General features: G+C 34.0%; 1 protein-coding gene across 1 annotated transcript in view; it reads left to right on the top strand.

The window, feature by feature from the left end:
* CHIC2 (cysteine rich hydrophobic domain 2) overlaps positions 1-11,742 on the top strand; it is a 32,224-nt gene extending 20,482 nt beyond the window's left edge. Inside the window, exons 4-6 of the mRNA XM_087736143.1 lie at positions 1,277-1,333; positions 1,500-1,559; positions 4,486-11,742. Of these exons, the coding sequence (XP_087592269.1) occupies positions 1,277-1,333; positions 1,500-1,559; positions 4,486-4,536 (168 nt within the window). The 3' untranslated portion in view covers positions 4,537-11,742. The remainder of the gene's footprint in view (positions 1-1,276; positions 1,334-1,499; positions 1,560-4,485) is intronic.
* The last annotated feature ends 413 nt before the right edge of the window (positions 11,743-12,155 follow it).

Genomic DNA, 12,155 nt, shown 5'->3' with positions numbered 1-12,155 from the left:
TTTTTAAAATAAAACATAATAAAAATTCAGTGTAATGATTACTCATAGATCGCAATGATCTAATTTTTAATCATGTGACCACACTACATGCTTAGATGTGTTTCCCCACAACCGCTTTGGTATTAAACTAGGGAGAAGCTGATGTTTGAAAACCAACATGTTAATATTTGGTGGGAAATGAATCATTTGTTGTCTAATTTTTAGTTTAGTCAAACATTCTTCTTTTGTATGACAGCATTTAGTTTGATTTGTTAAGGTTCGTTTACAGTACTTGTATTTTGTAGTAATAACAGCAAGATGCTTTCTCATCCCTTCCCCGCACCCCTCTCTGCCTTGTAAGGAAGCTGCAGCTGCACTAAGTTGTATTTGATCCTTGTCATTGCTCCGTCCTTTTGCACCTGCAGCTCTGTTGGTCTCATCTTAACACCTGGCACCATGAATTATCCTCTTTTTATTCATAGTCAGTAGCAAATCCCATTTAGAGATAAGCAGTATATATTCTGGCAGTCAAATGACCATAAATGTCAGAATGTATTTCTCAAATGTAAATACAACTGAATAATTATATTCCAAATGCTGTGAAACTTTACAGCACAGAATGTCCTTTAATACTAGCATGCATAATCTTAAAGAGCTACGCAGAACAGCTTTCAGGATTCCCTATCTGAAGTGTCAAGTGCGGACAACACAGGCAGTAAAACTTTGCTTTAGAATCCTAAATATTGGGTTTGCTCTTTACACAAATTACAGATTTAGTAATAGTCATTTGTGCAATTTACTGTAACTTTCTGCATTTGGTTTTCAGTCTCTAAAATCTGCATGTAAAAGTAACAGATATTTCTCTTTTGTTTAGAGTATTGCATATTTGTACTTGAGCTACAGCATTGCAAAATAGCGACGTTTGTCAGTTTAGATGCCAGCCTCCTTAGAAGCAGTGCATTTAGACCACTGATACTGGGGGAGCAGTATTCCTGCTTTTATACTTAGATCACTTCAAAATTTCTGTGGTTTTAAAGTTATAACTCCTATAAGAATCAGAAAGCATATATATGAATGGTTTTTGTTCCGGAATGGTTGAAGATAGTAATTTGGGTGTCATAAAAAGTTGTTTCTGTTCTAGTTACTATTTAATACCAGAGAAGTTTTGATAGTACTACAGACCACCCTGTACTCAGTCACTGTCCTGTACCTCTCCCCTTTTCACATAAAAGCAGCTGCAAAACAAAGTTTTTCTAAAACCAGTCAAGAGTAAAATTCTTTCTCATTTGTCTTCCAGACACGAAGATCGATTGAGAAGTTATTAGAATGGGAAAACAATAGGTTATACCACAAGGTGAGTGCCGCAGGGAGCAGCTTCGTACTGTTGGAGTTTGAATTGCACAGTATGGAAACAGATGCTTTTGTTGAACGAAAAATATGAAAGGTGGACAAATGGGCTAGTCTGTGTGCTGCAATAAAATACAGCTCATTTTTCTTCTTTTTCTTTCGTCCTTGTCTAGCTGTGCTTGCATTGGAGACTAAGCAAAAGGAAATGTGAAACGAATAACATGATGGAATATGTAAGTTAAAGGGCTGTTTTGTGAGTTTCTCTATTAAATGATCATTTATTTTGCTTCTGATCTTATTCTTTTCATGATTATTAATCAGTAAAGGTGTCAGGAGCTTAATCGCCTGAGTGCAAGGATTTTCTACGGTTCACAGATGCATGGTTTCATGTGCAGGACTGATTTATAAAGTTATGAATGACTTGAAAACAAGGCTTCACTGTGTTCTGAAAAATAATAAATTAATTGCCAAGATAAAATAGCTTGAACATGTGCTGATGGAGTGTGAAATTTTAGATGCTGTATAAAGAATAACCACAACTTTGGTTACGCAGCAAGTCAGATATGGCTGTTTTATATAATGCTAATCAAGTCTAAAAGTATGGAAGAAGACCTTTCAACTAAGCTGTTGGAGCTTAAGAAACCTTTAGCCTTTTTAGATTTTAACTGCCCCTTACCTCAACTGTCTTTAAAGTATCTTTATCTCCAATTGGTGTCACTAAAATATTTTTAAGTCAATCTCTGGAGTTTTAACTTACTTCAATCTTCGGCTGAGACTCCATAAGCCCTTCCTGGAAATATACAGTGAGAAGTTATATGCGGTTTAAAATGAATGATGTCCAATGTGGGATTTCAGTTTGTGTAGCTTGCAACCTTCTTGCTCTTTTTTGGTGCTGTTTTTATTTCCATTTTCAAAATACCTTGGGGTTACACAGAATAGGATGAAATTAAGCTGCTAAAATGTAAGAAACGTTAGAATTTGCATAATTTCTTTTAATGCTCTAGGAAGCAGGCGATAGGAAGGGTTAACTTTTTAAAAATAAAGATTAGCCTTTGAGAAATATCTACTGTATTAGTTCTAACTTATCTGTGATCTTTCATTACATGGTACTTTGTCTGTTCTTTGAAACAACAAAGCTATCATGCAGATAAAATTTTTAAAAGTGATTAAATAGTTGGAAATTATATTAAAAGAATCTTTTTCTTTTAGTCTTCTCCTTTTTCTGGTTTCTACATTAGATCTTATTTCTAGGCTGAAACATAAGATCTTTAAAATGTGTTTTTTACAGAATGGCTGTATTCAGTTCACTGAATAAGTAGACTTTTTGTAACATCTATTCTACAAAATTTTTTTGTTTAGATGTACGAGATCTGACTGCAAATGGAATAAAGCAAATTTCAGAAAGTAGATTTGAGTTTTACCTAAATGAAGGCTTTTTTTATTTCACTGAAAGTTTTGTTTTTCTACAGGAAAACATTGTCACATCCAATGTTTTGCAGATTCAATTAAAAAAAAAACACATACAATGTTAGTTTGTAAATACTATGGCCCAGCAACATTTACAGATGAACATTCGTTCTATTAAATACAATTTAAAATCACTTGACCTGTTTACATTAATAATATGTAAGCACAGGCATATAGTTTTACACGATAAAGGTTGGAGATGTTTATTTCAGTTTGTGAAACATCTAATTTATTATCTCTGGATATATTTAATGAGAAAATTTTTACAAAATTTCTCTGTACCATTTTCTCATTTTCAGTGAACTGATTTGCTAGTCTCTTAAAAACTGCCCTTAATGTTGTGTTCATGATTTAATTCTAAATAATTTACCCTCAATTTTTTTCAAAACAGGTGATTTAAATTAGACTCTTGTACCCAAGTTGGCAAAGCACCAACTTTTGAGCTTCTAAATCCACTGTTGCAGATGCTAAATTAAATCGATAATTAAATAAATTAAATAAAGACAAGATAGTCTTACACCTTTGGCAATAAACACAGTGTTCCAGCTTTACTTCTTGCTCCCTTTTTGAAACCTTGCCTGAATATCAGAAGCCATGGTATTGCTGAACCATCCAGTGGTTCACTCATGTCAGTGAGTGAAATCCATCAAGGGATTTTGAGCAGTTTGCATCGCTTCTGAAAATAAGTCACTTCTGAATATCTCTAAACTCGTACACCTGATTTTGATATTCATTATTTCAAAAGTGTGTGCCTTAGAAATAAAATTAGAGACTTACTTCTCTCTTGTTCAGTATGCTATCAGAGGTAGAAGTGTTTACTCTCTAAGCAGCCAAGTTGTGTTCTCCTTTACAATCAAAAACATTTAGAAATTCTTTTTTAACTTCTTAGAAAGGCAAGCTCCCCTTGCAAATAAATAATATCATTAGTTACGTTACCAGATGCATTTATTTGTTTATGAAGACAATCATGCTGCTCTATTATGACTGTCTCTCTGAAGAAAGAAAATGCACAAGTGAACATTTTCTTTAAGCTTTCTGTTTAAAGTAGGATAAATACTTGGATTGTATTCTGGAGTGTACCCTACCATGTCTATATAGCTCAGAAACACATAGTTTAAATTTAAACTGGGATCATAACAATAATCATGCAAAAGCATTAGTCAAGTTTCTTGTTAACTGCTTGCAGATTTGTTAGATATGGGAACATTACAAAGGTTGATACACTTTTCTATACAAGTTTTGAACTATAAACATGATTTAGAATCCTATATTAAGTGGAAACAATTTTGAAGTAAAGTGAATTGCATGTATAATTGAAAATTAACTTTTCATACATTGTGCCTTCTGTTTTTTTTTTGTTTTTAAATGAATACGTTTATCTCTTTCATACTTTTTTCCTAATAAAGTAAATGAATTACATTGAAGAATAGTTATGCAGTAGCTTATTTCAGTTTGTTTAGATGCGTTAGGTATTGGTAGGCAAACTTTTCCAATTGAATTTTATTCTTTAAGAGTTTTGGTTTTCTACGCCAAAACAATTATATCAAACATGATTTTTCTAATGGTCTCCTACCTAAGAAAAGCACTGTGATCTTTGATTGTCATCACAACTTGAGGTACTTAATCGTTGTGATAGATAATAGGATTGCTGCCATCTTCCATTTAATATATATTTGTTTTCTTTTTATACAGGTCATCCTTATAGAATTTTTACCAAAGACACCGATTTTTCGACCAGATTAGCATTTGATTTATTTATAAAGACTTATTCAAGTATGTTGTCTTTCCAATGGTGCCTTGCTTGGTGCTCTCCTGGTGGTGACATAGCATTGGTTCTACAGAATCTTGTGGTGTTTTCATTCTTTTTTGTTTGTTTTTTTTTTGTTTTGTTCGGTTTTTTTTTTAAATAAGAGCATGTTCTAAGTGCATTTGGTCAAACTCTGCAGTCATTTCACGCAAATGTTAACTACTACTTAAGTTATTGTTACTTTTACTACTTCTGTTTATTAATGTATCTTGATTTTTCAAAGAGTCTTTTATATGTGTGCGCGCGTGTGTGTACATATATATATATTACTATAAATACACAGCTGAAAATGGTATACAAGTGAGCAGGTATTTTTTTATCCCAAAATGACACAACTGATTGACTGTACATTGTGTAAGTCCTTTTAATCATTCATTTACATGCTGAAGTACCTTCTAAGATCTTCCTAAACTTTTGTCAGTGACTAGTCAATTGTAAATATTTTTATTTCTTTTTGGGATATTGGCTGGCCTCTTCCAACAAAAGGAGATCAAGTTCTTTTTGAAACTGTGCTTTTTGGAACCCAAATGTCATCGCATTCGTAGAAATGCCTGTGCTTTTCATGAAGAAGTCCTGTCAGCTGGTTCTGAAAAAGTTCTAATTTAAAGGTTTAAAAAAAAAAAAAAGCAGCAGCAAAATAGAGTTATTTTAGTCAGACTACAAGAGTCGCTGAGAGAATTGCATGCATCTGGGTAGTAGAACTCAAGATCACAAAAATATATTAGTATTGCAGTTTATAAATGTAGCTGTTTTAATTCAGGCTAATGCCGTGTATCAGCTTTATTCCTACTGTTTACCAGATCCTGTACACAGGGGTGCAGAAGGACTTGTTTTACTAAAACTTATTGTCCAAGAGGACCTTTCAGGGGGTTTTGTTTTGTTTTAAAGCCACATGAGGAGGAAAAAGTTATTGAAGAAATCTTGGAACAGTACAGTTCCAGATGCAAATGCAGATGCCATGTATTAAAAATAATCAAAGCAGGGTACACTGGGCAACAGTGTAAGTTTAGATGTGTTAGATAATTATTTATTGCACCCTTGCTTCTGCTCATTTTGGTTTACAAAGCTTATTTTCTGCACAAGTGTAAGACTTTTTTTAACTGGATATATGATATATGCTTGGGTCAGGCCAGTTGTATTTCATTTCTTCTACGTATATTTTAGTTGTACATATCTTCACACACAAGGGTTTTTTTTAATTGCAACTCAATCATATTTTAAAATTTGCTTTAGGTGTCTAAAATTACTGTACATGAACATTAATGTAAGTTAAGAATATGTTCCTTGTACAGTTGTGGTAGCAAGCAATAATGTGAATATATGAAAAAAACAGTTATACTCTGCTTAATATTTGTATGAATGAAAAGTTGATACCACTACAAGAATAATCTTCTCTTTTTAATCTTTTAAATACAAGTTTTATTTCAAGGTAATATATTACAGGTACCTTGATGCTGTGAACTATTTTTCTATGTCTTCAAAATATTTATTCTCTGTAAAATATTCTCTAGTGAGTATTATATTCCTAAATTGTTGATAGTGGGAGCGGTCTAGAAAGTTTTAAGTTTTCTTAAATCTAAGCCTTCTGTATCTGTTCCCAAAACTCATCCTTTGCTTAGCTTTTGTCTGTGGATTCCTGCTGTTTACTTTGAAAATAGCTCAGCTATGCTTTTCATACAAGCCTACAAGTGAGTTTTTGACTTGATGGAACATGATTTTTAATTAACACATACCAGTTTTGTGCTGCCTCAGTCTTCTGGGTCCCACAAGGGTTTCTTTCCAAAGTAACTGGTTATAATTTTTTAAAAATCAATTTCAGCCTCTTCTTTAGTACAAATCTCGGTCCACAGCACTCCTCCTCTCACCCAGAAGTATTAGTTACCATCTCGGACCAGTTTCAGCCTGCAAGGGAGGCCAGAAGCCTAACATTGATGGCAGCTGAGGTTGCGGAGGTTGGAAGTACAGGGGAGAGGTTGGAATTGAACACAAATGATAACTGGTGATAAATACTCATGACCAGAAATACATGTTGATTTCTTCAACTGTCAATTTTCAATAAAACGAGTATTGAATCATACAAGGCCTAGATGGTATTATCAAAATTCTCAGTTGACTGTATAGGTAGGTTTGTGTCATGGATGCAGTTTTCCGCTGGTAATTCATTAGTTTGGAGGGATAGGTTGGATATGGCTTGTGATATGTTCATAGCAGCACCGCATTCAGCATGAGCTATTCGCCTTAGCTTGCTACCCAAACTTTCCATACTATGTTCTGTGACACCACAACTACCTTGCCAGCAGCACCCAAACCTACCTACAGTAAAGTTAATTTCAGCGCGATGTGTGCTGAAATGAGAGCGGTGAATAGAGTGTGGCTTACAGGTTTACAAAGAGTATCTCGTTAGTAAAGCTTCCACGTAAGCGGTAGTGCTGGTTAAGATCTTGTCTACTTTTAGGTGCATCTGCAGTCATCTGCTTGGTTAGCAGGCATTTCTGTGTTTTAACTATGACTTTCTGTCTAAGAATTCTAGTATAGGGGTCCAAAATAGAGTTCTGAGCAAATAAAAAGTTGAATTCCTTAGTAAGGAGGCCAGACTAGTTGCCTCTTAAAGCATTTCTGATATTTTATTAAAACAATGTCTCTGACTTAAAATACAACCAGGGAACTTGAGAAACTGCATATATATATGGATGAGTTTTGCTCAAAAGTGTTACTCTCCAGTACACTCACCTAGTAAGACCATTATAAAACATTTTCATACAATCCCTTTCGATTCATTAATTACAATGATGGAAATTGAACATGGCAGGAACTTTAATCAACTATTTAATGCCTGCAGCAGTCATCAGGATTTTCCTTTGTTGTTGTTTCTAAAATACTAAATCTATTTATTTTGTGTGCTAGTGAGAAGACATGTATTACCTTTTTTTTGTCCAATTGGCAAAGAACAAAGTTTGTAACAGTTTGAGCAGAACAGAAGCTGTAGTAGGACTTCCAGGACGTAGCCTACTCTCTGCTAAAATAAATATTACATTATACTAACTTGCTCAGCTTCTTGCAACTCAGCAATTCCTACAAATAATCTTATCTCTTTCCAGTTTCCTTGAATAGTAAGAGTTAGGTACCCACTTGATATTCATCATTTAACAAATGATGCTAATTACATCTGTTTCACCTTTAGCCTGAAAAACTAATGGTAAAGGTATCAATGACTCCCTGTGAAAGCTAATTATTATTTTTAGATATAGCAGTCTTTAACTGGCCAATAAAGATTTCTTTCTTATTGTAATATAATCAAAATAAATTACTTTTAATCTTTTAGTGATAGACAGAAGTAAGTCCTGAGGGAGAAAGGTTTTCTGTCTGACCCTACATGAAGAATTCTGTAGAGCTCATCTGTCGTTAAATAGTTATGATTTCAAGTTTGCACTGGGATTGGCAAACTTCACCAGAAATTAAAATATTTGTAGAGATAGGTTACATGAAGTCTAAATTGTTTTTAATAGCTCAGTAAGTCATTTTAATAAACTATGTATGCAAATCCAAAACTTCCAACAATACTCAAAACCAAGTAGAGTAGATTGTAAAAACTTTTCACAGTACGTAGATGTAAATTATAATCTCTAAATCAATTTGTTAGGTGATACTTTTTTGTAAGTCTCAAGACCATGATATTTAAATGTAGTACTCTGTCTCTGAGCTATATGCTTACTTAAAAGTCAGTTTTCCTTTTTTTTTTTTCTTCTACAAGTCATTATTTAGCCCTGAAGATTGTAGGGAAGAGCTTTAAAATGCAATCTGTAACTGCTCAGAAGCCAGAAGGCAAAGAAAAAGAACTTGTCTTTATTCCCTTCCCTCCATCCCCCACCCCAAAGTCTTAATTTTAAATCGGTCCCCTTGTTTTGGGAGCCCTAGCTTATGGTTTTTGAGCAGCTGGCAATAATGCAAATTGTCCACCAAAAAACCCCATTTGAATTCTGAACAATTTAAAGAGATCACTTTAATTGAAGAGGCAAAAGACTTGTTAAGCAAAGAAAATCCCTGGTTCTTTTAAGTTCTCCCAGCACTGCTGTTGAGTAATTAAAAGAAGGATCATGATGACCCTATATTAGGTCAAAATCCAGATGATTTTATGTAAAGGAAATGCTCAATTAGAGAGGTCTCAGAGCCCCAAATGTCTTGGATTCATAGTAGCAACTTATTAAGGGTAAGTGGCGCTGGCTAGTTTTGTATCCGTGACTAAAATCATTTATGTTGCTCTTCATCATCCTTGCTTATGAAAAGAAAGCATTTTAGAAATAAGATCTGTATTAATCACCGCTAATTTGCTGTAATTTCTGTGCTGCTTCTCCCTAAAGCCACATTGAATTTCCATCACAAACAGCTAAGTGTATGATCGTTATAATGCCTTTAATAGCCATATTGTAGGTAGAAATGTTAACTTCTCAGGGACTCATAGGAAATATGAAAATGGAGTTAATGAGCTGACTGCCTATCTGCATGAAGGCTTACTTTGCAAACAGCATCCTAGAAAACTTCTGATTGTAATATGCATGACCATTATGAATGTTATCAATATACAGCTATGAGAGCTCCCTTTACCCTGTATTGTTAGGCTGCTGAATGTCAAAGTGTATTGGATAAGGATAAGTGAAGTTTTTTTGCTGATTGGGATAGCGTGATTATTTCTAATGGTGCTACCTTCTTAATTTCTGTGTTTATTCTTTGTAAAGTTCTCTCTGTAGGCTGGGTGAATCGGGGGATACTGGTGTAATGAGAAAACAGTATCAGTCTTTTTAAGGAGGTAGGAAAATTTCAAGGGGAGAAGTACTCTAGAAGCAAAAAAATTCACTGCTGAAAACATCATGCATTTATTCTTCATTAGTTAGAGACATCCATTTGGGTTGTTCTGTTGGTAAAAGTATTTTGCAGTTCATTAATTTTTGAACTTCATCTTTTTGCACACTGATGTTCATGGGCTGAATTTTTTGAAAATTAAAAAAAATTGAAAATTAAAAAAATTGAAAAATTTTTGAAAATTTTTGAAAATTAAAAAATTATTTTTGAAAATAAAAAAAAAATCCTTGCATGAAACTTCATATGTTGACACTTGTGCTGGTGTGTGTGTCTCCACCACATGACGCCTGGATAATACATCTCTTAAAAACCACATTTTATTGTTTTCATGGAAGATGTCCTTTAAAAAAATTCTTCTGCTTCATTTAGCTCGTTAATATTTCATTAAGATTAATTTTCTTGAAAAAAGATTTATAAATGCTTGACTCCTCAGAATACAACAGACCATTAGGAAAGATTTAGTGACACAAAAGATGAAACATAGGAATTAGGAGAAGCAACACCCAAAAGATTGAATTTGGGGATTAGGTTTGGAATTCTCTGAGTGTGATGGAAAATAGTTTAGAACTCAATGAAATGGTATTGAATAATGAAAGTTACGGAAAAGCTAGCAATCCATTTCAGTAATTATGTAGACTGTCTTAATTTCTATTACATTTTTTAATTTTAACAACTGTGTTATTAATTTATTTTGGTTATGCCATAATTGATAGACAATTCTGCTCTTACGCAGATTTTGAGGTAAGCTTCCTTCTAAACTCAGCGTCTCTTAGTTTAAAATATCCAGACCAAAACGGAATGGCTGATGAGAGCTGCACAGCAAGTACAGAACAGTCTTTTCCTAAGCTGGAGCCTGTAATGCATGGCTAATTGTTTCCAAAGAAAATTCCTGACTTGTCCAGACAGCTCCTGTCATGTGACAGTATATCTAAGGCGCAGGAGTAGGATCCAGTTAGGATAATTTAAGTGCAGGTAAGTAAGAGAGACTTTTGAAGTTAGTTGTAGCTTTTATGGAGAAGGGAACCATTGACAAGCGCTCACTTTTGGAGGGTAAATAGTAGATTTTATAATATTTATTGAAACGTGCTTTTACCCCCTCCTCCCTCATTTATCACTTCATCATTGAAAGTTGCTTTGCCTCGTGTTGAAAGCTAGACTTGGTAGTTAGCTGAAGATTTTTTCTGTTAACAGTGCTTTAGGTTTGTGAATCCATTTTTTATATCACGTTTAGAAACTTTTCAAAAAGTCAGATATCCTGATGCAATATAACTGAGATTTTTAGTGGCTCTATGTTTAAACTGATTTCGTTGGACCAATATAAATATCTCACTCATCCACTCTAAATGTTTCTCTCTGATCCTTCTGTGCTTGCAACAGGCTTTCTAACTTGTTAGGATATGCTGCGTACCTACTTGTTAATATTGTCAGTGAGCAGTTTGGTTCAGCGAGATAACAAGGAACGCAGAGTAGTTTCTGATTTGAAAAGTGTAACTCAGATTCTTGTTTCCGTAAAAGACTGAGCGTGGCAATCAGAATACGAAACTAATTCCAAACATAAATTTTAAAGAGAACAGTGAGCTACGAAACAGTGCCTAAACATTGTGTGCTAAATTAGTCCTGTGTAGTTCATGTTGCTTTAAAAGAATTTGCAGAGAATTGCATCAGATTGTATGTGCTTAGGAAAAACCTGTTAAATGTACAAAGCAGTAATGGAAAATAAGTCACTGAAAGGATGTTATCTTTCAAGAAGGCAAACTTAAAAACCAACATTTTGGACTATGTTAAAAATCCATTTCAGGCAGAAAATGCGTAAGCAATAATTTAACCTAGAACTGGATATTAAGGAAGCTGCTATTTATAGAGAGACTTGATGGTAATTTTGCCTGTTCGGCATCTCCTCTCATAAAGAGTTTAGAAAGACAGGGTTGCTGCGATTTCCACTATTGTAACATTCCTCTTCAAATATTTTAAGTCCGGGTGAGAGACTGAAAGCTTAGAGGCCAGTACTGTGTTCACAGGGTGCACGGCTTTGGGAGGAGAAGATAGGAAGAAAAGGACTTTTTTTAAGGCTGCACAATTGTATATATGCATATTTAAGAGTATTTAACCATGTCTGCTAAATTGCTGAAGTTAATCTATTGTTGAATTATAGAATATTATTTAATACGTCACCATTGTTTTTTCCTGACCTGACCCAGAATTAGAATGGACTCCAATATAAATTTTTTTAAAGCATTTCTTAAGTTGTATGTATTATAAACTAATAAAATAATTGTTAAGCTATCTACTATGCCTTACCGTTTTTCATCTATCCAATATGCTGGGGGGGGGGGGCGGGTAGGGAGAGAGGAAGAAAAAGAAAGAAAAACCCAAGGAACTTCTGCCTTCTGATGCAATGGTCTCTTCTAGTTTCCAGTTGATACTTTTAGTCTAAATTAGGAAAAAAAAAAATAAAATGGTTTTGGGTAATTTAGGTAACTCTAGGACTAGAGTTACCAAATTTACAGGCATTGCCTGCCTTAAGTGTCTCAAACTGGCTTTTCATTAAGTCTGCATTTGGAGTTCTTGAAGCTTTTCAAGCCCTAATGGTAGTAGGATTTATTATATGTATTACTGTTATGGTTGAATAGTAATGTTGAAGCTGTTTCTATGCTTTTTTTTTTTTTTTAATACACTAGTGCTCTCAAACAAGATACAC

The sequence above is a fragment of the Nipponia nippon genome, unplaced genomic scaffold (assembly GCF_047370975.1).
Source record: "Nipponia nippon isolate SJK-2023a ecotype South Korea unplaced genomic scaffold, ASM4737097v1 scaffold_6, whole genome shotgun sequence".
NCBI lineage: Eukaryota > Metazoa > Chordata > Aves > Pelecaniformes > Threskiornithidae > Nipponia > Nipponia nippon.
This window is presented reverse-complemented; position numbering and strand designations above follow the sequence as displayed.